This window comes from Neomonachus schauinslandi, chromosome 11 (assembly GCF_002201575.2).
Source record: "Neomonachus schauinslandi chromosome 11, ASM220157v2, whole genome shotgun sequence".
NCBI classification, from domain to species: domain Eukaryota; kingdom Metazoa; phylum Chordata; class Mammalia; order Carnivora; family Phocidae; genus Neomonachus; species Neomonachus schauinslandi.
Window position 1 is genome coordinate 10,883,609 of NC_058413.1, and position 25,807 is coordinate 10,909,415.

General features: G+C 40.0%; 2 protein-coding genes across 2 annotated transcripts; both read right to left on the bottom strand.

Annotated features, from left to right (window-relative positions):
* Nucleotides 1–9,457: 9,457 nt before the first annotated feature.
* On the bottom strand, nt 9,458–21,371 carry MS4A1 (membrane spanning 4-domains A1). The gene is made up of 7 exons (XM_021684887.1): nt 21,310–21,371; nt 15,190–15,364; nt 14,631–14,750; nt 13,445–13,501; nt 11,722–11,958; nt 10,872–10,973; nt 9,458–9,992 (listed from the first exon to the last, which is right to left on the bottom strand). Exons 2-7 carry the CDS (start codon nt 15,346–15,348, stop codon nt 9,774–9,776), a joined length of 894 nt encoding a protein of 297 aa, XP_021540562.1. The 5' UTR covers nt 15,349–15,364; nt 21,310–21,371; the 3' UTR covers nt 9,458–9,773.
* On the bottom strand, nt 15,784–16,086 carry LOC110576170 (protein transport protein Sec61 subunit gamma-like). Its single transcript, XM_021685243.1, has one exon. It carries the CDS (start codon nt 16,084–16,086, stop codon nt 15,784–15,786), a length of 303 nt encoding a protein of 100 aa, XP_021540918.1.
* Nucleotides 21,372–25,807: the final 4,436 nt, after the last annotated feature.

Below are 25,807 nucleotides of genomic sequence, written 5' to 3' on the forward strand. Positions count from 1 at the left end.
ATGATGCAAAAGTGTATTTTAGGAACTGCTTAAAGTGATAAGAAGTTACATAAATTTTGTCTTAATTATTTGGATTCCACAGAAGGAATTTAGACCAGTGGTCCTCAAACCAAAGCACCTTAGACTCACATGAGAGTTTTTAAAATTTCAACTTTAATTAAAAGAAAAAAAAATGCATGTGTCTGCTCCATGTAATAAGTTTTAATAAAGTTTTCTACCGTCTTGTGACTTGGATTGTTCCTGCCATAAACCTAGATTCACTGCAGCTGTTTCCTGCAAACGTAAAAGCGTAACTTAACAAGTTTCATTTCCTATGAAGATGAAAGCACAGAGAGGTGGCTGGATCTCTCGGCAGCTCTTTTACTGCAGGAGCTGTTGAAAAATGGTGCCAGAGTTATTTACATGATGAGAGCGTCTAGGCGTTTTAGGGCCAGCGACTTCTCTCTTCCTTCATCTCACCTGGTTAGCCCCAAAGACTATTGCTCTTGTCACTGATGCTGCAGTCCATGGATTTGTTTCAACCGTGCTGCATGTTGGTTGTTCCTATCAAAGCTGAGAACACACTGGTTTGCAGATCAGGGACACCGTGAAAGCCACCCATAATTGTAAGTTGTCAGAACATAAGTTAGAAGTGATACAACTGAACCCCAGCTGCTAAGCGAGTGCAAGTGTCCACACGGGGCTACATCCTCTTCACCAGTCCCTGGTAAACGCACGTTAATACATCTGCGTGACGTGAACCCCACGAGCACGGGAATTTTTGTCCGTGTTGTTCACTGCTTACATTCTCATCACTTAGAACAGTACCAAGCACATGGTAGGTGCTCAATACATACTTGAATTTGTTAAATGAATGTAGCCTCATACTTGTCTGTGCTTGCAGGTTTTAGGCTGCCCAGCATTCTGGGTAATTCCCTCCCTGCTTCTCTCCCAAACCCCTGAATTATCTCTCTCCTTGCCTTAATGACTGAACATCCCAAAGCAGATGCTCTTACGGTTTAAATGGTTTAAATGTTTTCCTGCCACATTCACTTTTCAGTGAATCGCAGTGAGTCTTCTTTCCTGAATACCCTTCTGCGATTGTTTCTCCTAATGCTGCCAGTGACCTGATTCCTGAACCCAGTGGCCTCTGCTCAGTCCTTGTGCTTTAGGACTTCTCAGCAACACCGCTGCTGCCTCCTTGCCCTTTGAGACACATGTCCTTCCTCAGCTTCCAAAACAGGACACTCTCTTAAGTCCCTCTCCTACTTTCCTCGACATCCTCAATTTCATCTTTACTGATTTCACTTTCTCTGGCAGCAGCTAAGTGTGGGCATTCCTTACAAAGTGTCACCCTCCCCCAGGAACTCCCACTCATTAAATCTATCAGTTTTAGGTGAATCCTTCCTGCAATTCCATTTTCAGTCCTGTTGTCCCATCTGATTTTCCAACTTGGACTTGCAGGTGTTTGCATATCAGAATGAATCTTTAGTCTATAGTGTGAAATTCTAGAACCAGTCTAGTCTGAGCTCATGATCCAATTCCTGTGCCTACAGTTTCTCAGTTTCCCATCTCTCTCCATTAGCATCATCCCCATCTCATGCCCTTCCTACCCCTGTCATCCAAACTCAAAGCTGAGAGAGATCTTTGATTTCTTCCCTTTTATAGCTAATAAAGTCCTTCATATCCATTAAGTTCTGTCTATTCCAGAATATCTTTATGTACACTCCCCCTTTTTTTTTTCTAGTTTCTAATTCAGGTCTACTTTGTTACTTATTCCTGTTGTCTCACTTTTGTAATTTCTTGCTTCCCGACTCAAACACCTCCAGTGATTCCCTAATGCTTAAGAATCCAGGTCTAGATGCGGTGGGCATTGGAGATTCTGCATACTGTGGTCCCAGCCTTTCTCTTTTGCCTTGGGTCTAATTACCTACTAATTTAACCAAAACCCATCTAGGTGATTCTGTTATTGCCCCTGAACACAACTAGAATGTTTCCGTTTTCATCCTGTATAGGTATTGCCCCACCTACCTGGAATATTTTTTCCTTATTCTCTTACTATAGATTCTACCTATTCTCAATTCAACTCAAATCCCTCCTATTCCATGAGGTTTTCTTGTGATGCTCTAAGCCCTCATAGAGCTCACTCATTTCCTTAACACTTTTTTTATTAAAGATTTTATTTATTTATTTGACAGAGAGAGACACAGCGAGAGAGGGAACACAAGCAGGGGGAGTGGGAGAGGGAGAAGCAGGCTTCCCGCGGAGAGGGGAGCCTGATGCGGGTTTCGATCCCAGGACCCTGGGATCATGACCTGAGCTGAAGGCAGATGTTTAACAGACTAAGCCACCCAGGCGCCCCTCCTTAACACTTTTGAGCAACTATTTTGCACTATGCACTAGGCATTTTACTGTTATTTAGTCCTTCCCGGCCATCTATCTCTTTTAAAATTATTTTTATTGGAATACATTCACACACTGTAAAACCCACCCATTTTAAGCGTTTTTAAATATATTCACAAAGTTTTGTAGCCAGCAACACTATAAATTCCAGAATATTTTCATCATCTCCAAAGGAAACCTGAATTAATTAACAGCCACTGTCCCTTTTCCTCTGCTCCCAGCCTCAGCAACCACTGACCTTGGCTCTGTTTCTATCGATTTGCCTGTGACAGGCATTTTGTATAATAGAATCATAAATTTGTGTCTTCTTATTTCTGGTTTCCTGTACTTAATGAGGTGTTTCCAAGGTTCATCCAAATTGTGACATGTACCAGAATATTGTTCCTTTTGATGGCTAAATAATGTTTTATTATATGGATATACCACATTTTCTTTATTCATCAGTTAATAGACATTTGGGCTGTTTCTGCTTTTTGTATACAAGAACATTTGTGTGCAGGTTTCTGTGTGATCATATGTTTTCGGTTCTCTTGAGAACATACCTATCAGTGGACTACTGGGTATTTTAGTAACTTTACGTTTAGCTTTGTGAAGAACTGCCAAATATATTTTTCAAGGAGTTACACCATTTTATATTACCACTAGCAGTATTATATGAGGGTTCCAATTTCTTCAAATATTCACCAACTCTTGTTACTTTCTTTTTGATTATAGCCATCCCTGTGGGGGTGATGTAGTTTCTCATTGTGGTTTCGATTTGCATTGCCCTAGTGACTAATGATGCTGGCATCTTTTCATGTGCTTATTGGTAATTTGTATGTTTTCCTTGGAGAAATATGTATTCAAATCCTTTGTCACTTTTTAAATTGGGTATTTGTCTTTTTAATTGTTGAGCTATAAGCTTTCTTTATACATTTTAGATACTAGACTCTTCTCAGATATATGATTTACAAATATTTTCTCCCCTTTGGTGGGTTGTATTTTCTCTTTCTTTATTGTGCTGTTTGAAGCACAAAAGTTTTTAATTTCTCTGATGTCCAATTTATTTTTTCTTTGTTTGCTTGTGCTTCTGATGTCATTCCTAAGAAACCATTGCCTAATCCAATGTCGTGAAGTTTCCACTTCTGTTTTCTTCTAAGAGTTTTCTAGTTTAAACTCTTACGTTTAGGCCTCTGCTCCATTTTGAGCTAATTTTGTGTGTAGTGTGAGGTAAGTGTCCAATTTCATTTTCATGTATCTATCAGTTTTTCCACCATAATTTATTGAAAAGATTATTTTTTTCCCATTGAATTTTCCTGAACCTCTACTGGTTTCCTTTTATTTTTCCCATAAAATAAATTTTTATTGTATGTTCTTACTTAAGTAAAATTGATATACAATATCCTGTTAGTTTCAGGTGTATGTATAATGGTTCAGTGTTTTTATGCGCATTGAAATGACCTCAAGTGCTCGCTTCGGCAGCACATATACTAAAATTGAAATGACCTCAAATTAGTGACCATTAGTCACCATATAAAGTTATTACAATACTATTGACTATATTCCATTTCCTGTGCTGTGCATTACATCCCCATGACTTACTTATTTTATACCTGAAAGCTTGTACTTCTTGACCCTCTTCACTGATTTTGCTCCTCCCTCCCCCAACACCTCCCCTCTCTGGTAACCAACAGCTTATTTCCTCTATCTATGAGTTTTTATGTTTTGTTTATTCATTCATTTTGTCTTAGATTTCACATGTAAGTGAAACCATTTGGTATTTGTCTTTATCTGACTTATTTCATGTAGCATAATACCCTCCATGTCCATCCATGTCATCTTAAAAGGCAAGATTTCATTATTTTTTATGGCTGAGTAATATTCCACCACACACACACACACACACACACACACACACACACACACTTCACATCTTTCTCCATCTATCAGTGGATACTTAGGTTGCTTCCATATCTTGGCTATTATAAATAATGCTTCAGTGAACATAAGAGTTGCATATATCTCTTTGAATTGGTGTTTTTATTTTCTTTGGATACTCAGAAGTGGAATTGCTGGATTGTATTGTAGTTCTATTTTTTATTTTATTTTATTTTAACTAGGCTCCATGCCCAGCCTGGAGCTCAGTGTGGGGCTTGAACTCACAGCCCTGAATCAAAACCTGAGCTGAGATCAAGAGGCGGATCCTTAACTGACTGAGCCACCTAGGTGCCCTTGTAGTTCTATTTTTAGTTTTTGAGGAACCCCTATACTGTTTTCCATAGTTACTGTACCAATTTACATTCCCACCAACAGTGTATGAGGATTCCCTTTTCTCCATCTCCACCAACACTTGTTATTTTTTTGTCTTTTTGATAGTAGCCAATCTGACCTGTGTGAAGTGATATCTCCTGTAGTTTCCATTTGCATTTCCCTGATAATTAGTGATGTTGAGCATCTTTTCGTGTGCCAATTGTCCACCTGTGTGTCTTCTTCGGAAAAATGTCTATTCAGGTCCTCTGCCCATCTTTTAATTGGGTTTTTTAAAAGATGAAATTGTGTAAGTTCTTTATATATTTTGGATATCAATCTCTTATTGGCTATATGATTTGCAAATATCTTCTCCCATTCAGTAGTTTGCCTTTCTGTTTTGTTGTTGGTTTCCTTTGCTGAGCAAAAGCTTTTTAGTTTGATATAATCCCATTTGTGTATTTTAGCTTTTATTGTGTTTGCCTGAGGAGACTGGTACAAAAAAATACTGCTAAAATTGATGTCAAAGAGCTTACTGCCTGTGTTTTCTTCTAGTAATTTCATGATTTCAGTTCCTACATTTAAGTCTTTAATCCATTTTGAATTTATTTTTGTATATGGTGTAAGATAGTGGTCCAGTTTCATTCTTTTGCATGTTAGCTGTCCAGTTTACCCAATTCCATTTATTGAAGAAACTGTCTTTTCCCCATTGTATATTCTTGCACCTTTTATCATAGATTAATTGACTATTTAAGTGTGGGTTTATTTCTGGGCTTTCTATTTCATTCCATTGATGTTATGTGTCTGTTTTTGTGCCAGTATTATACTGTTTTGATTACTATAGCTTTGTAGTAATGCTTGAAATCAAGGAGTGTGATAACCTCCAGTTTTGTTTTTCTTTCTGAACATTGCTTTGGCTATTTCGGGTTTTTCTGTGGTTCCATACAAATTTTAGGATTCTTTGTTCTAGTTCTGTGAAAAATGCTTTTGGTATTTTGACGGGGATTGCATTGAATCTGTAGATTACTTTGGGTGGTATGGACATTTAACAATATTCTTCCAGTTCATGAGCACAGCATATCTTTTCATTTATTTGTGTCACTTCAATTTCTTTCATCAGTGTCTTACAGTTTTCAAAGTACAAGTCTTTTATTTCCTTGGTTAAATTTATTCCCAGGTATTTTATTCTTTTTTATGCAATTGTAAATGGGATTGTTTTCTTAATTTTCTTAATTTCTCTTTCTGATAGCTCATTATTGCTATCAGAAATGCAACTGATTTCTGTATGTTAAGTTTGTATCCTGTGACTTTACTTATTTCATTTATTAGCTCTAGACTTTTTGATGGAGTTTTTAGGGTTTTCTACATTTAGTATCATGTCATCTTTAAATAGTGACAGTTTTACTTCTTTCTTTCCAGCTTGGGTGACTTTATTTCTTTTTCTTGCCTAATTTCTATGGCCAGGACTTCCAATACTATGTTGAATAAAAGTGGTTAGACTGGGCATCCTTATTCTTGATCCTTGAGGAAAAGCTTTCATTTTTTCATTGTTGAGTATGATTGTGGTTGTGGGTTTGTCATATATGGCCTTTATTATGTTGAGGTACATATCTTCTGTACTAACTTTGTTGAGAGTTTGCTTATCTTTTAATATGTACATTTTTTAATCACCTCTAAAATTTTTGAGGGCTGGGAGCTTCTCTTATCTTTAGGTATACCCCTCTGTACTTAACAGTATGTCTTACCCATAGTAGGTGCCCTGTGGATATTTTGCTAATGTCTCTTTCTCTAACCAGATAATAAGCTCTAAGAGGAGAGATCTCTGCTCATTTTTGCTCACCAGTAGGCTGAGCTCAACAGATATTTTTGGATGAATGAATGAATGATTTCCCAATGATTGGCTTGTGTCTTACTTTAAGATTTTTGTTCTTTCTTGCAGCAGAATACATACTACGTAAGAGTAATTTTCTTACAGTAAGTCACCAAGGGAAGAGGTGAGTAAAGGGCAAACATGACTCCAGAGGAAAATCTTAAGTTAGTTTTGATTTTGCCACCATACGATCCTACCATATTCATTTTATATTGCGTGGTCCTCTTTAGTTCAGAACACACAACCAAGTTTTGAATTAAAGGAAACCGCTTTAAGAACTGTAGACTTGGGCTGCCTGGCTATCTTGGTCAGAAAAGCACACAACTCTTGATCTCAGGGTTGTGAGTTTGAGCCCCACGTTGGGTGTAGAGATTACTTAAATAAATAAAAATTTTAAAAAAAGAATTTTAGACTTAGGAAAATTTCCAATTTCAACCTTCCCCATCAATGTTTTAGGTTTTGCACCAAGAATTTAAAACATATCAAATCTATCAGTGAACTCATGATAAATCAGTCTGAAGCTACCATTTTGATGTATTAAATCTTTTACTATTCTCTTGTCAAAGTGTTAAATTAATTTCCTGGCTTGATTTCATTACTTCCTATTGACAGACTGTGACAATGCTTGAAGTGTAAAGCCACATTTTGAATAATGAGAAGAGGAAATGTGTATCTTGCTCATGTTTTCTGTAGCTCCAAACATTTCCAAAAAAAAAAAAAAAAAGGCCCTTAGTACCCGACTATAGAGGAATATTGAATTATTCTATATTGACTCAATGAAGTACTAAGTTACCATGAAAAGTAACTTATGAAAATTATATATCAATAAGGAAAAATATGTATGATATAGTGTTGAGTATAAAAAGCAGATTATATAGTGATTGCAACTAGGTACAATTATGTATTACTGTGAACTGGAGTGACCAACCATCCTGGTTTGCCTCTCACTATTTGGGTTTTAGCACTGAAAGTTCTGCATTTCAGGAAGTCCTTCAGTCCCAGTTAGACTGGGGTGGTTAGTCACCCCATTAGGAACAAATTGCCAAAGGGATAATTGGGGAGAAATCATAGCAATTACTTTCATTCTTCTTCAACAATAGACATTAGTGCTGTCTCATAAGAAGTTACATGAGGTCAGTAAAAACTAATTATTTGAGATCATAAAATCGAATAAAATAACTAATATAATACAGTATGCTAATTATACTTGAACAAAAATATATAAAATATATATAAAAATATATATAATAAAGTATGTACTTGAATAAAAAACATACTTGAAAAAATATATATTAAAGACAGTGGATTCGGAGAGAGATCCTCATATATATTTCAGAAGTGGAGAAAATAAGATAGAGGTGAGATCTTGTCTTCTTTGAAGGTTTTCTCATTAATTGTTTTCCTCTGGTCTGCCACTGCTCTTGTCCCTTTCCTCTAGTTCAGGGCAAGATTGCCTGTTCTATATTTTAGCCACATTCTGGAGTGCTAAGTGGGAGAAATCTGTTATTCAATTATTAAATTTTCCATGAAAATATTCCTTGGGAATCTGTGTGTAAGAGTACACTGGCATAAATAGTTGAAGTCCTGACATCACACAGTTCAAACTCAGATTGAGCTTATGTGAATATGAATTTAAGGCTATGGGAGCTTCCCTCATGGGTTGACATCACAAGAACACAGAAGACTGGGCAAACACCATATTTGAATCATCGGTTTCAGACAAGAATACAAATATAGTTTTATTCATTTAAAGCTAATTTTGAGGACTTTACATAGAGAAATATCTTATCTCTTTTTTTTCTAATCACAGAAAATATCTTCTATTGGTGGTCCCTAAAAAAGTAGAAATATCACAAGGAGTAGAAATCTCTTTGTATACCTGCCAGAATCTGGCAGCACTTAACATATAGAAAATGCTCAAATGTAATTGATAGATTATAGTAACATTCTTTCTATGTAGGGTACTAGTATGTCTTAATATAAACAGGAATTGAGAAGTAAGGTAGCTATTGCCTGAGATTTGGCATCATAACTAATTATATTATTTTCAAGCATGATCTTCTTTTTTGAGAATGTCCATAGTACTTAGTGTCTACATTATGTAATCTAACAGCTAAGTATATATTAATGATGTAAGTAGTTCTCCAAATGTTGTGAATGTTTAAGTCTTTTTATCCCCAAGGAGTAAAACTTGATTCCTGACTCTTGTGTCTCTCTCAACACCTATTTCATGCTGGTCAGAGAGCAGGTGCTTATTAAAACCTGTTGACTTTGCTCAAGTAATTTATGCAGGCAGTTTGGTTATTTCAGACATTATAGGATTTGAGTAAGAAGATCTGGGTATGAAAAAAGGCTCTCAAAATTACTAGCTGTGACCACTGACAAATTACCTTTACTTCTTTATAAATTACTTAGCCTCTTTGAATCATTTGTATGATGGACATGGATAGGGTTTTTTTTCTTGATTATGGAAGATCAAATGTAATTATTTGATAGACTACTTTGTGAACTGGAAATTACAAATAATACAACTGTTGATTATCATTTAAGATTTGGGTACTCATTATGGCATTTTCTTTGATTCTTCTCTTGCCTAAAGGCTAAAAGTAGGTAGACAGTGCAACCAAGAGCCTAGAGCAGGAGTTAAGAAAAGTTAAGACAGATACAGACATGTCCATTTATAAGCTGTGCTGTTTGTACAAAGAAAGGGTTGGTGTTGGCCACTTAGAGCTTCTGTGATGGGGTGTGGATGCTCTAAGAATGTACCACAGTGTCAGCCCCAGAGAAAGATGGAATAGTTCCTTATTGCACCTCATTATTACTATTTTTTTACTTTCCTTAAGACAGTGGTGCAAAAGAGACTCCACAAAATATGTAGATGTGGAAGGAATTAAAGATAGTTTCGGGATGGCCTGGAGCCCACGTTTATCTTTCTCATTAGGGGCAGAGATGGAATTGCCACTTTGACCACTACTACAGAGCCTTATCCAAGGAAAAGGCTAGTGAGAAATCATGCGGTGCAGCACCTAGTCCGCCTTGTTGTAATGTAAGTAAGCTGCCCTGGACAGGAAACATGCTGACATGTTTTGCCTGCAATGGCTGTGTTCTCTGCATGAGAGAGAGAGAGAGAGTGTGAGCGTGAGTGAGCTGTGGTCACTCCATGCAAAGGCCAGAGAGACAGATGGAGGATACTTGCAGAAGGCCTCAGGAAATGGGGGTGGATATGTCTCTTGGAAGCTATGAACACTAGTTTCTAATGCCTAAGAAAAGGAAACAGAAAGAAAAAAAAAATAATTTAAGGAATGCTGTCATTTTCTATTGGTGAAGGTTCCTGATCCTGGGGAGGTTCTGGAAAGTTTATTTCCATTTCTTCTTCTTCTTCTTGGACTGGAATAATTTCAATCTCTTCTTCATTCTTTGGTTGGGAAGATATTTCAGTCAGCTCAACCATTTCATCAGTTGTTTCAATTGGCTGTTCTTTTTTTTCTTCAGCAGCTAACAGGACAACTACATCCTAGGACACAAAATTAAACAAACGTTTCTTGACCTTTTATATTGGCACATTTGTCAACAAACTCTATGAATATTTATCAAATACCTCCTGGTTTTTATGCTGTTTATGTTATTTCCTATATGCCTCCAAATACCAGGACTGATTTCCCAAGGGATCAAGTCACTTATCAAAGCTCATCTTCAAGGTCAGCAGATATTTGCTACATTGCCTGGAATGATCACACAGTATTTGGGAAAGAACACTGCAGTAATTGAGGAATTTAGATTCTAGTTTTGATTTGCCTTTATTGGATATAACCTTGGGAAGTTTGTTTTCCCTCGAATCCTATTTTTCTCATCTGTAAAATGAAGGAACTGTGATGATTTCTAAATTTTAAGCTAACATTCTGTAGTTCGAAGCAGTTGATAATCAGTCTGTCACTGGGATATTCCTATCTCCCAATTGTGGAGCCTCTCTGAACCTACTGTTTTGGAAGAGGGATTTGATGAAAAGGTGCAGGTGCGGCGGCAGGGGAGGGAATACTGAGAAATTAAGTGGATGAACTAGTGCTTTTATCAGCCTTCAACCTGCAGCCACCCCACTTTTACACGCTCAGTGTGGAATCATGAAATCAAGATGGGCATGTGGAGTGAAGCGGAACTCAGGGTCAGTAAGTGCACATATCAGAGGGCTGTATCCTCTGTCTAAACTTTAGGCTTATTTCAAATTTCAAGACACTTTTGCCTCATTAGGTATTTTCTGCTTTCCAGAAATCTGCCAAGACCGTTTTTCATGAAGCTCTTAGTCTCAAAGATAGATTAGATTACATTTGCTGTAAATGATTTTTTTGTAGGTATGATTTCCCAGAGGGGGTGAGTGGACAGGGTGGCTACTACTTACAGACTTAGGTTTGGAGCACAGTTGTTTCCATTCATGCTCAACAATGCCAGCCGTCACAAGTTTCTGGAAGAAGGTAAAGATCCCCATCACAGCAAAAATGCCCTGAAGAACGACAGAAAAAACAAGGGCAAAAATATAATAATAGCTTAAAGAATATGGTTGCTGCTCAGTCAGTGACTGTTGGCTAAAATTAAGATTAGAAGTTCAGTTCTTTAGGTAATGATCAACTGTAAGAACTACTATTATCTTTAAAACCCTAACACTTAGCACAACAACAGGCACCCCACAGATGGTTAATGCATGTTGCTGATAGAAAATAAGGCAACGGAAATTAGTTGAAGAATCAGTCCTATATAGGAAAAATTAACCACTGAATCCCAAATTAAGTTGTATCCAGCTTTAGGTGGTATGGTATCACAATGAAGGAAACCTATCTATACTTGGAAGATACATTTTCCCCCTTCAAATTCTACCCGGAAAATTCATTGAGGCAAAAGATGTTCATAATAACGTAGGTACTTCTTCAGCGTCCATCTTAATCATACTAATAATTATTAACCAGTAATAATAATAATAATAATGATTAATTTTAAAGCAAACACGTAGCATTTTCTGTGTTCCAGTTCTAAGCATTTTGCATATGTTAACTTAATCACTCAAAACAGCCCTACGAGATAAGTACTGTTAATTTCCCCATTTTACAGCTGGAGAAACTGAGGCAGAATGTGGTTAAAATTCTTGCCCAAAAGCTGTATAGGCCAGTAAGTAGCAGATATCTTGATCCAGAGTTGACACTCATAATAAAAACACTAAATTTCTTCCCTGAAAAGAAACCTGATTTCACACTTACCAAGAAAACAGATCGTATGCTGTCACAATATTGTATAGACAGAGAGTTTTTCTCAGCAGGGTTGGCTGGTTCACAGTTGTGTATGTTAATATATGGCATGGAAACGTTAATAAGATTCAAATTATCCATTTTAAAAAAATGGGAAATGGTAATATTAAATATGTCCATGATCAAAAAAATTATTCCAGAAATAGCAGCAAAGAGGCTCAATGAGTTCATTATCATTTTCCCTTTGACCTGAAATGGAGACATGAAGATTTGTTAATGGGGTTTGATTTCATTTGAAGAATCTAAGCGAGGAAGGAATTCCAGATCCCATTCCTCTGACTCACAAGGGCACTACACCTACATCATATTAAACCATACTTCTCTCAGTGGTTTTAGTGTCCTTGTCACTGTAAAATGACAACCTTCATCTCTAACTTGCATTCCTTCCTTGGTCTTCCCCATCTCATTTTACCGCTTCATATCCAGTTTATCAAGAGAAAATTCTAGGCGTCATCCTAAATTCTTCTATTTTGTACCCCTGCACTTGCTTTCACTGCCACTGCCATCACCCTGCTAGGCATTCAGTAAATATTGGTTGAGTGAGTGAATATAAATAGTATTCAGATTATGTCTGCATAGGAAGGTAGAGGGAAGAGGGGGGAAGGAGCTTCTTCCATCACAATGAAGTGAGGTGGTTCTGTGGGTTTAGGGAGGGAAGGAGCAGATAGAACCCTCTGGGTCTATCCCAACAAGTGGAAACAACAGTGGCAAGAACACCACCACCTACTCCCTGTTGACACAGGTTGCAATCAGCCTCAGCCTGCCATCTTTCAAAATGTCATTAGGGCTGATGTCTCTAGGTAGCGTAGGTAAAGGGTGTCAGAGGGAGTGTTCTACTTGCAGGAATGATAAAAGGTCAAAACAGGAAAATATATATGACAAGTACCTAATGATGATGATTATTTTAAGACATACATAGCTCATCCCTGGCAATAAGACCTACAGATGGCAAGTCAGTAGGACTGGCTATATCTGGAGAATAAAACAACTTGTTCCCCCCCCGCCCAAAACTGAGTTTGTCAGACCACTCTAGAGAAGAGCCATTTCCATTCACTCAATCCCTCACTGACTTTGGAAGTGACACAAATTAGTAATAACTTATTAGTAAGTATAAAAAACTTGGGGGAGGAACTTGCTGATAAGCTCATGACCCTGGGTATACATGTGTTATAGGGGTTATAGAGTAAGTTCCCCTGTAGCTCCTTGAAGCCCCTGAAGCACTTTCATGTATATTAGGCCATTCATCCTCATGACAATATGGTAGCACCATTTTATAGAGGTACATAGAAGTAAACTGACTTGCTCACAGTTAACGAGGATTAAGTGAATCACAGTATTGATTAGAGTTTCCTAAATGGTGGTCTAAGAGAAATGACACAGCTCTCAAAGAGATCTGTTACTCTCACACAACATTTAACATTCATTAGACCATAGCATGTTGCTGTTCATGGGTCAGCCTATATTTCTGTTTCCACAGACATCATAATTCAGGTAGGTCTCATTTCCAAGTTTATTATGAATAACATCACAGCAGCTTTCTAGAGAATATTTTGCTTTTGGGATTGAGAGATAACTCAGTGCTACTGTCATCCCAAAGGTTTTTAAAGGTTTTGTTTTCAACTGAGAAAGTAGATATTTCTCTGATGTGGGGAAAGAAGGACATACGATTACTTGCCAAACTCTTCCTGGGGTTTTTGTCCGCTGCTGCCAGGAGTGATCCAGAAATGATATACTGTGAAAAAAGAGGTGGTGGTTGGGGAAGGCATGGGGGACATGGGAGAAGAGGCAGAGAGGGAGAGAGGCAGAGAGGGAGGTCACTTTTTACATTGAGACCTGGTTGTAAAAAAGCTATCCACATTTCCAACCCCTTTCACAAAACTGTCCAGCCATTTTTACAGTATTCATTCATTTTTCAGCAGTCACATTTCTCCTTTATTCGTGCTCAGCTATATTCAGTCTATGCCTTTTATTCAACTAACTGGGGAGCTGTGACTAGGAATATAGTAAGACCAGAGGCAGAACTCATGTTTTCAGGTCAATGAATACTAACAACTGTGAATTTGAAAGTTTTAGTTTTAGTTTTTCTTTTTTCTTTTTTGAATTTGTGGATTTCTCTTTGGAGTTCACAGTGGTTTAAAGGACTGACGCCAATGAAGAGTGAATCAATGTGGAAGGAAATACTTGGCCTGAAGGCCGTAGGCGCTCCACTAAAATGTTGGCCACTGCAGGAAGTGACGGCGATTATTTCTTATCTTCCTTGTCTACTGTTCAGGACATAAAAAGGGGGAAACTCTTGTTTTAATCCATCTCTCTTTGTTCTGAAATTTTCAATCCTGGACACATCTTTATAGTGGCAACTATGGAAGTTATCATGATGGCATAAAAATGGCTGCCCCATACCACACCCAGACAAGATTACAAGCTTGGAAAACATGTACATGAAAGAGCCATAAGGATTGCTGCTCTGCTCATAAGCCAGAGGAGATTAATTTGGGATGGGACTGCTTTTACCACCTGCGACAAAGGTGCACAGAACTGTAGGAGAAAGGACCAGGTGGGAGGAAATGGGATGCTCCCTTGCCTTCCTGCTTTCTGAAACACCATGCTGTACGGTCCAAATGTTTAGTGCCCTTCTCCCCCATCTCCACATTGACTTTGGAGAGGTCCCACTTTGGACAATCTTCCTTCCCTCTGAATTCACGTGAAGCATGACCACTGACTTTCAATGGGATTCATGCTCAATTTAGTCAACTTCTCTTTCTGGTAAATTATTTTAACCTCATAACCTATTTCCCAGCCATATACTTTCCTCAGCCTTTTTGTCTGCATCACTTCCCAAATGGTTGTTAGCTCTTACTCACCATAATGCCTCCCCAGAGAGGGTACCACACAGTTATACATATAGGTGCATAGACATCCGTGTGAATCATCAGGAGGCCGCCTAGGGCAATGTGGAAGAGCCCATTCATAATCTGGATGACCTGGAGAGAGAATGGGGGCACTGATGATGCACTGAAGTCATCATCAAGTCAGAAAACAAAGGTAAGGCTGGAAGTCCTGGCTCCTGACTTGGGGTTGTGTAAAATGCCTAAAAGAAGTGGCGGAGGTGGCAAGACCTTTGTCTTGTTCAGATCGATTTTCCCCACCGCCTGGGGCATTTCCAAGGCAGATGTCTGGGATGCTGGTGACAAACTTGGATGGGAGACCCCTAAATACGCAAACCACAAAATCAAAAGGAGAAAGATCACTGTGGTAATTTCTCTGCACGTCCCTGATTTGGCACATTGTGTCAGATGTAAAGAACATCTCGGGTTGGGTCATATACCTTCTAGTTGGATTGCATTCTGTACCTAGCCTACAGCATCTGCTTCTGTAGGCCAGAGAGTCTCTAGGATACAGAATGGAGTGCAGCTGACTTACCCCTAATGTCTTAGATTCCCTCATGAAGAAGTTTTGTGTAGGGCCCACCACTGAAGGCATCCTTTTGGGAATTATTTTTTGAACAGGATGCATGGCAGTAGGACCTTTCATAGGATCTGCTTGGAAAGTTCCACTCCTTGAATTTCTGGGTGTCGTCATTTCACCCTCAGAACTCCTAAAAATAAAACAAATAATAAAATGGGCAAAGAGAGAGAGAGAGAATAGGATTTTCAGCAGTCTTTTATCTTGTCTCGTGCATCTGAATACTTTTCTCCGTATTCCTTCCACGAATGTTGTTGAGGGTGGACATGGCCTCTTCCCAGTGGCTTTGGGTCTGAGGCAAAGCCTACTGCTGTGTTTGAAGACAGGATCTGAAGGGGGCATCTCAGGCAAGGACCCATGAGCCCAGGGATCCCTGCCAGGATTCTTTTTTTTTTTTTTTTAATTGTTTTAATTTACAAACACAAAACACCTTGGAAGACAAAAAAATGAAAGAAAAACACAAAACATATAGGCAAATTTTTACTTCTTGAGCTTCTCAAATCCTCACTTATTCACCAATCCCCAAGATGAAAAACTCTTCTAAAAAGGTATTCAGCTGCCAACAATGATGTTATTAAGAGGGATAAGGATTAATTTTACAAAAAAGCCAATGAATCCCAGTATAGCAAATCCTAATGCTGTTGCCATGGCCATCTTCTGGCATTCTTTTCTATCAGGTTTAGTGCATCTTTTAACCACCCGAATTGAGTCCTTCACAAACTGCCGACTTGGCTCAACAAACTGCATTACCTGATCCTTGATGACTGCCAGCCAACCGCTCAGACACCAGGGACACGTAGCACAAAAGCAAACTGACCTCCCTGCCAGGATTCTTGACAACCATGTTTGGGGCATGCTTTATCATTGTAGAGAAATCCATGTTCGTCTGTCTGCATGGCCCGTGTGTCTCTCATTCCTGGATGCTTTTCTGCACTCTCATATTGGGAAATGTATTTTGTCATTGCCTTATCCTCATCCTTTTGCTTACCTGCTTTTGTCCATTGTGATGGGCCAGAGGCATCGTGAAGGAGTATGGTGAGCACTCATTAGAGTCAATAGGAGCTGATTCTAGTCTTCCTCTACCACCAGTTCTGCAACCTTGAATAAACCACTTTAAGGAGGCTCTCTATGGTTGTATGTAAGACTTGGCCTCCTGAGACAGGTTGCCTAGTTCAAATTGTGATTATTCTGTTGCTGCAAAACTACAGGCAAGTTCTTTAAATTCTCTGGGACTCAAGTTTTTCAACTGCAAAATGGGAATTATCATTCTTGTCTTATAGTATAGGGTTTCTGTAAGACTTAAATGGACTGATGGACTGTGCATGGCTGGTGTCTTTTCATTCAGGTGTAGCTCAAATGTCAGCTCCTCAGAAAAAGCCTTGCCCGAGTCCTCAGTCCACAGTGATCCTCATCCACAGCACCCCAGTTTTTTGCTTCATGGTACTTACCACTATGGGGAATTACCTTGATTATTTGCTTGCTTGTTTATTGGCAGTCTCTCCCCACTAGAATATAAATTCCATCAAAGCAGAGACCTTGACCCTCTTGTTCAGTATCTAAATTATGTGGATTGAGTAGTTTCTTAACATTGCTGAGGAAATAAATGTATGTAAAGCACTCGTGTCTGCATAATTATTACCTGTTTTTGTTGCTATTCTAGTTCTTAGTATTATTACCTTTAGGAGCATTAGTTCCTGTCTTTCCCACTGGAAAAATGAGACCAGTACCCCAGTCACGGATACATTGTGAGAAATAAGTAAGCTCACATATGAAAGTGCCTCATACATGGGGAGAAAGTAGGAAGTGCTGTCTGTTCTTAGATTTCATGATTTATTCATTTCTGAAGTTACTGATTATTACCAAGACCCTTCCCAGTTCTCATGTTGTAAGACTGTTCGACTGTCTTCATCTGTGCTTCCTTTTGGCACTTATTTGTTTATGTCAATTACTTACATGAATTCTATTGGGTCTTTCCTGGGCCCTGGACATCTCTCTTTAGGGGACACATCTTTGGTCTCGTCTTTGTCAACTGTAAGTCATGTAAGGGGCCTTGGAGACCAAGACTGTCTGCCCAGCTTGCTTATCCTGTTGAAGTCACACCGAGCTGGGTGCCTGTCGGTGTGCTGTGGGACAGGTGCTTGGGAGTCGCCCAGGCCTCATGTTTGCACCCACTTTATAGTGACAAAGAGATTTCACATCTGAAGTTCATTTAAGCCTCCCAGAGTGGACAAGGGATGAATTGTTGCTTCTATTGTGTAGAAAAGGTGATGGGGCACGAAATCGTTAGGTCACTTGTTCCAGTTACATGACTACTAGAGATTGAAAGTGAGGGCTTGGACCTATCTAACAAGGTATCTGGCTGCTTTGGCCCCCGTGCAGAACAGGGGTTCAGCCTTTCACCTATGAACCTCTCCCCTCTTCAGATGGTTGTGCTATTTGGGTGACTAGAAAGCAATCGAAAACAATATTTTTCAGGACCATGGGCTGAAGGGAAGAGAGGAGGCTTCAACTGGGTGCTTTGCACTTGATTTTGCTTCACCTCTCAATTATCAGGTGTCATGTGGTCTTGGAGGTTTTGGTGCTTTGCACCACAAACCAACCAACAAGATCACTGACGAAAAGGAATGTATTAATATAGCCCACGAAGGAGTTTACAGACTGATTCTTATCACCAGGCAGAATTTTTGGAGCTGGTTAAAACCTCAGAAACCATTCTGTTCGTTTGACAAATGAGGAAGCTGCAGCCCAGGCATGGGCTGTGGCTCGTTGCACACCTTGCATTCGGTGACAGCTAAACCAGAAGGCAGTCACCGCAGCTCTGAGGCTGGCGCTCTTACTGCTGCCTCGTGGCCAGACCACGTAGCTCAGTTGTTTACTGAGCACCCTCTGCATGCCTGGGATGTCATGCATCTAGTGCCAAGCCGCCTGCCTTACTAAGTAGGCATTTTGTCTTTTTTGCAGATGTGGAAGTGCAAGCCCAGAGAGGTTAGTTTTCCCATTGGTAGGAAGGGAATGAGCTGGAGTCCCCACACTCCTCTCCAGAGGGCTCTTTTTAGTGAGGACAACTTAAAGAGCAAAGGTCATCAGTTCTCTGGACAGAACAAGACAACTGGACTAGTGTTGTTTTAATTTCTCCTTATTTTTCAACTGCCTGAGGCTATGTCTGTATTATTGGTGAGATAAACCTCCTGTATAAGCCAAGTTCTACTGGGGCCATGTCTGCAGTGGCAAGGGGCAGTAATGACTGTTGGGGAGAAATATTTTATTTCGCTATTAAAACTGATGTCTCACTATGGCAACTCTATTTCTATGAAGCCTTCAACACGTATTATGTAAAATAGTAGTTTATAAACATAAACATACCCGTTTCAATATGCTACTTCATTTTTTATGGAAATAGTCTCTCTAAAATATATACATATTTTTATGCCAGAGCATTATAGACTAGGTAATGAAATTTTTGTTGTGTGGGAATATATAAAATTAGAGCACATACTCCTAAGGATATCATAGATTCCTGCAGCTTTGCCCTGTCATTGTTTTTTAATTTTTCACAATGACTTAAACAGTGCCCAACACACAGTTGTGCTCCAAGCCTAGTTGGTATATTAGCAAAGGGTTACTGGGCACATTGATCAGAATGTGATCACAGTAGGATTTTGTTTTCACTAAACTGTATTACCATCAGGGCTCAGTCGATCAGACACTGCCCCGTATTTTACTACAGTGACTTCTGCAAATCTCTTTTTGGTTTTTAAAAGGCACCACTGTTTCTGTGTACATCCGCTGCAGAAAATCTCACAGCCTTTATGGGTTTTGGTTCAAATAATGACTTTTAGGTCCAGTAATTACATCATGTAATGAGAAGTTCAAAGCTGCCTAGATTTTGTCACCTCAACTTCCTCCTTTGCCACTCAAAATAGTTCTGCATTTTTATCCTTTCTGGCCTCATGCGCGTATTATCTCTGAGGAAGGATGTTCTGACTTCCTTTCCCTCTGCCTGTGCTCCTCGGCCATCTCCGTGCACCAGGACGTCAGTCCTTCAGAGAAAGTGGTTCTTGTACCTTCGGTCTTTATTTGTGCTGCTGTACCACGGAAAGTGCTAGTCCCGGCTCTGCTGCTTGCCACTTCTCTCGCCTCACTATTCAGAGTACTGTTCGGGAACATGAGGTGATTTGCAATTTATAATGTACTAAACACTCAAACAAGAACCGTTACTACTGGACCTTTTGGTGATTAAAATGCGCTGCAGTGTCCCCATTCCCAGCCCCCTTCCTTCAATCTGGCAATGTCCCCAGCCACTGCCTAGTGTCCCTGTCTTAGCGCCAGCTTCTTCCAAGCTCCTCGCCTCCACCTCCTCACCACTCACTCGCTCCGCGAGCTTCGCTGCCTGCCGGATGCTGCCAGAGCCACTCAGCTGAGGCTGCTGTGTCCGAGGACTGTGCTGCAGAGTCTGTGGTCTTTCCTCAGGCAGGACCACTCAGACTGCTTTATTTCTGTTCCCCTGTCCCCCAGGCTTAAAGAGCGGGAGCCATGTTTCTCTCCAGCTCCTTCATCTCCATGTTCGGTCAGTCATGGCGCTTCTTCCTCTGTAAGGTGTCTTACTTGGCGTGTGGACCATTTTCTACTCCCAGTGTCACCCCATGAGTTTGATTCTCATTTCCCCTCCTGGGTTAGCACAAAAGTCCTACTCTTCTGCCTTTGGTCTTTCTCTTGTCTAATCCATCCTCTGTAGAGCCGCTAGATCAGGCCCCAAATCACCACTGGAAGGCCTGCCCATCCTGAGCTTGAACTCTTTGTCTGGGCTGTTATTGCCTCTGGGAGAAACCTGTACCTGGCCCCCCCATGGCCTTCAAGGTGCAGGTCTACAGCCCTTCTGAAGCTGCACCCCACCGCTCCCCACCAGAGCCACTGATCTGGACACATCTCCTGCTTTCTTCTTGGAACCCTGTCCACATTGAAATGCTCCCCTCCCGCCCCCTTCAGGGCCAGACTCCCCATTAGACACTCACATCACCTGAGACTGTCTCGCATGGCTTCTTCAAAGCCCCCAGCTCTCTGCATTCCTTCCTTGTCACCAACTGTTTTCTTTCTCATGAGCTAATACTGTAACTTTTCTAATGGGGTGTACATTTCTTAAGGGATGTCCTGCTAGGGTTACATAGAGAACCTGTTTTCTCCGTGTACTATGAGCTCAACAAATTTTAAACTGAACTTTTTCCTCAGGGAAGATTTACACGTAAATGCTCAGGATGTTGGACCAAAAGGTGATCGTTTCACCTCGCTTGATGATCAGTGAGATCAAGCCATTTTGTGGGAAATGGGAAAGGTAATCACATTATATATGGGTTTTAGGAAACAATTATGACATGGCTAAAACTCATCTTTGTGGCCCTTCCTTAAATCTTCCTCGTCTACAGTGCACAGTCTCACTGTAGGCTTCTTTGATAGATTTGAGGCAGGAATTTTGTGCTCAGTTTGATGTCCCCAAGTCCCCTCCAGAATATGTTAGCCTGTGATGTTTAACAACATCTCAGGGTATTCACATCTAGCAGGATATCTTTGGAGAAAAAAACATTCAGAACGAGAGAAGTCGAAATATTTTCATGATAGCCATGGCTGATTATTTTCTTCTGTAGAACCAGGTGGTTCTAAGAACTTTAGGATTTTAGCTCATTTAATCTTATATAAAGCAGTGTGTAATACATTGGCTGCCATCTTATAGGTGAGCAAACCGAGGAATGTAGAGGTTTGGTAACTTGCCTGTAGATCTGTAGGTGGTGGAGCTCCGGTTTGAGCCCAGGAGCTTGGTAACAACGCTCTTGTCTCCATGCTGCAATCTGCTGCTTTTGTAGAATGGCTCCTAGTTCATTGGCCAGGCTCTCTCTTGAGAGAGGGAGTGGTTAAGGGAGTGGGTGGGCAGCAAGCCCTGGTACCCCTCCTCACATTGTGACAATACCAGAAGACCTGACCAGGGAAACCCTTGAGGGAAAGCCGAGAATCTAGTCTCCAAAACCATCCAATACTTTACCCGTCACTCCCTTTTAGTCCCTTAAAAAAAGCAAACTGGCTCCTTACCTGAGTGTCCGAAGCCTTCGGGCGCGTGGCTGATTCGGATGCTTGCTGCTGAGTTCACTTCCACTGCTGGTGTCTCACATACACAGGGGTGAGTGACATAAGGCAGGTCTGGGGCCTCTCATAGATACCAGGTGACAGGAAATCAGTGGCTTCTGCTACCTTGGCCTTTGCCCCAATCACTCGGTTTAATGCACACTTACCAGAGCCAAAGGATATACAAAAAAGTTTCTGCCTTACCAGGAGGTTTCACTTCTTGAAAAGGACCCCAGGGGACTGCCTGGCGTACTTTACGCTACCTTAATTAGAAGAACTTTGCAGCCCCCACCCTGTAAGCAGGTGTGGATGGTGGATCCCCAAGGGCAAGAAGGGCTCTAGAAATTCTCTAAAGATGGGCTGTTAGGACTTTTACCTTTTTACTTCACTTTTAGGAGTGAGTAGGTAGGAAGAAGGTATCCAAGTGGAGAGATTCAGGAATCATTAAGCCCGGTCGTTTGGGAGTGTTGTAGGTATCCTTCTCCAAATATTGTCCACATTTACCCACACTTAGGGTTCTAGTGGGACCAGGTATGTCTTGTGTGGGATTTACTAGAAATGGCCTAAAAGTATACGTTGGTGCTATAGAATACATCCTCAGAAGCTTGAGGCAAGAGTTCATGTTTTGGGATACAAACTGAAGTAGCCCTTTTACCTACAAACCACCTCTTTTTCTTCCATCTGTCTCATTCCCTTGTGTCCCCTCTCTTTTCAGTCTGGCCTGGAGCTATACCACTGCTAGATCAAGTGAGAGAATGGAGGAAGCCGGTAGCCAAGGAAGTGTAAATATTTGGGAAAAAATCAAAGAAAGTTTTGCCCAAAGATATTGTTTCCCTTGCCCCCAGCAAATACAACTTTTATGTTCATATGTTGGATTTCTCGTTGCTTTTAATTTCCTTGTCCCTTGCTTTATTTTAAGAGAGACCCAGGGCTATAATTAGGTAGTTGTTTGCCTAATCTAAAAATATGGCAGCTCTCCTGCCAAATTTGAGGTTAATTCCTATCTTCCCTCCATCTCTCCCTCTATCCCTCTCTCTTCTCACCTCTCTCTCTCTCCCCACCTCCTTCCTCTGTTCTCTGTTTCTCCCTCTGCCTCTCTCTATGATGACGGTTTGGATCAGAGGGTTAGAGCCGATGGGTAGGAGTAGTTCTGGAGTGCCTGATTTTGGGGTAACATCAAAACAAGTGCCATCTTCCCACCATCAAAGCAGTTCATTAGTGGAACAGGCTACCATGTGAATAGAGAACTTGCTGTCATCAAGTATACACAAGTAAAAGGCATACAGTCACCTCTCATAAATCTTATAGAGAGAAGAGGAGCAGAAACATAAGATCTGCTGTCTATTTAAGCATCTGGTTGTAGGTCTGATGATCTGCCGGAGTGCTTGAATGTTGGCGACAGGGATGATAATTACAGGAGATCTGAGCTGTGGGTGATTGTGAGGCCAGAGGTTGGAGTCCAGGATGATGGGTGGTCACTGGAATCTGCCTTCATGTTAGTTGGCATGGAAATTTGGCAAATGCCTGGCATCAGTGAGGCTTGGACTGAGTTTTCATATCCTTTTCTCACACAACCTGAATTTTCGTATCCTTTTCTCTATGTAGGCCCTGTTCTTCCAAGTCTGTCTTAGAGTGTTTGTTACTCTGTTTTTTTTGTGGCCAGTGAGATCAGTTAGGCAGCTCTTGCGTGATTCCTCCTGAATAAACTTGAATTTGAATTTATATAAACAAACAAACTTTCACTTTGTCTTTGCTGGTTTGGATTGATTGACTGCAGTGCTGAGTATGTTGAAATCCCAACTACAGTCTGGATTTCTCAGTAGCACTTCCTGTGTTTCATAATTTTTTTTTCTCTGTAATGTTTGAGGGTATTAGGTCAAATATGTACACATTTAAAATCTCTCCCCCTCTTGTCATTACCTAGTGGCCCTCTTGCTTCCAGACGATGATCTCTTTCTTAAAGTCTACACAAAATTTTATTAACTAAACTTTAATTTAGTTCATATTTGCCTTCCTTTTATTCCCCCTACCTCCTAACTCTCCTATTTTTTTTTTTTTTTTGTCCTTGGAACATTTTGCCTCTCCTGTGGAAACTACGTTCTACATCATAATTACTTGTGTCCTTGCCTTACTCAGCCATTTGTCTATGTCCCTTGAAAGTGGGGCTGGTTTTCTGATTGCTGTGAGAGATTGTGATTCTGCTTTAGTTCTCCCATCCAGATGATTATCACAATGCTATCCAGTATCAGGAGAGCTTTGTAGTTTACGAGGTCTTCCTTCTGTTCTGAGGGACTACTTTATATTTTTAACAGGCAAATAAAATGAGTTCAACACCTACTTATATGCCAAGCACTGTCCATATAACACCTATAGTATTGATTCCATTTTGTAATTGTGGGGACTAACAATCAGGAAATGAGGGAAACTGGCCCCAAGCCACATATGTGATAAAAAGTGATGCTTGGAAAGCAAAAAAACCCCTCAATTATAAATTTAAAAGAAAACCTACCATTTACCATGTGATTTTTAAGTTCAAGGCACTGATTAAATTAGTTCACATTTCATTTAAGGCTCATGGTAAGCCCATTAGGTAGGTAATATTATTGCATTTTAGTCTAGGAGTTTAAAGCTCACAAAGGTTAAATAACTTGTTCAAGTCACTAAGCTTTAAATTGTAAAACTGACATTTAGACCTAGGTCTGACTTAAAAGCCCTTATTGTTAGGTGATGGGGATTCTCACCCTTAAATATATCTCACATACCCATTCCTCTCAGCCTCACTCAGGCGCCAGATATTTTTCATCAGAACATGATTCCACTGGAAATAAATTTTTTAAATAAATGTTTTTCATTAGAATCTCATTCCCCTGCCTCCTGCCCTCACATATGTACCCATAGGCCTTTCTCCTTCCAGCTTATGGCAGAAATGAAAACCTGATAGTTTATCTCTTTGCATATGCTAAATGTTTTCTATGCCAAAAGAAGCAAAGGATAATGAGATTTGGAGTTGGGCATCTTGACTCAAATCCTGGTTCTAAATCCTACTCCCTTTTGTGGTCTCAGAAAAATCAACCACTTTGAGCTTCAGTTTTCATGTCTGTGGACACAGGCTAGATGTACCTACCTCAGAGGGCTGTCGTGACAGCTGGGATGACAGAAGGAGATCCCTAATACTTAGCAGGTGTTCAGTCAGTGGAAGGAAATATAATGTAAGGCAGCCATCTCCCTGTGAGGCCTGGGAATCTCCCGGAGTCCTTGAGGCTCTTTCAGGGGGTCTGTGATCTCAAGACAGCTCTCATAATAATACCAAGACTTTAGTTTCCCTTTACGCAAGTTTACATCTGTCATCTCCACGGGCTACAGAACATGAGATATCACATCAGACTGAATGCAAAAGCAGTTACCAGAATCCAATTGCCTTTATTAAGCTCGAGAGAAGCTCTGCATTGGAATCACCTGGAGATCTTTAAAAACTATTGATGCCGGGCTCTCACCACATTCTGATTTAATTGCTATTGGGTGGTATCTGGTGCATTTGGGGGCGGGGAGGGCGGCGTGGGTTATTAAAGTTCCTCTGGTGATTTGAATGTGCAGTAAAGTTAAATTGGCCTTTGTTTTTCAAAGTTTTTGTTATGCAAAATGAATAAGTTCTAAAGATCTACTGTACAACAGAGTACTTAGTTACTAATACAGAATTGTACACTAAAATATGTTAAGAAGATAGATCTCATGTTGAATGGTCTCATCAAAAAACAAAGAAACAAAACCCCACAAAAGAGCACAAGAAAATTTTGGAGCTGATGGATATGCTTAGTACCTCGGTTATGGTGTTGGCATCAGGAGAGTACATATACATTAAGTGTGTGCCTTTGTTTGTAAATAAACTATAACTAAAAATAGCTAAAAATAAAATAAAAGAATGTTAAGTAAGCTAAAAAAGGAGATTTGTAAAACTATGTATCAGTGCCACTCTTCACACTCATTTTTTTTAATTTTGGAAAATAACAGTTATGTTAATAAAAGGTTACTTTTATTGATGTGTAATGAGTCTTCAGTAATTTTTTCAGAGTGTAGAGGAGTTCTGAGACCAAGAATCTAAGAGACGTTGGTATGTTGGTGTAGGGATTAAGACCCTGGGCTCTGGAGCCAGACTGCCTGTTGCTACCATGCTTTGTCACCTGGGACACTCTGCTCACCTTCTCTAGCGTTCAGCTTCCTTGTCCATGAACCGTGTATAATAATAAAATTCGCCTCTTAGACTTTTTGTGAGGTTAAATGAGTAATACACAAAAAACACTTAGCATGGTTCTTGGAACGTTATAGTGGCTTTCAACCAACATATATCCTCCGTGTTACTATTCTAGTTGTTATGAGTGGCTCACATTGATGATCTTGCAGTATCAATGCAAAATCTGTGGGCCAAGCCGTTCTTCCAACCAACTCATTTTTCCACACAACCATGGAG

Bases quoted from the DNA above. Each gene is read 5' to 3' on its own strand.
- LOC110576170 (XM_021685243.1), bottom strand. From the start codon at position 16,086: ATGCCCCAAACATGGTTGTCAAGAATCCTGGCAGGGAGGTCAGTTTGC.
- MS4A1 (XM_021684887.1), bottom strand. From the start codon at position 15,348: ATGACGACACCCAGAAATTCAAGGAGTGGAACTTTCCAAGCAGATCCT. The intron at 10,974-11,721 runs GTAAGTGTGAAA...GTCGTTCTTCAG, and splicing joins GCATACGATCTGTTTTCTTG to GGCATTTTTGCTGTGATGGG. The intron at 9,993-10,871 runs GTAAGTAGTAGC...TTTGTGTCCTAG, and splicing joins TGTGCTCCAAACCTAAGTCT to GATGTAGTTGTCCTGTTAGC.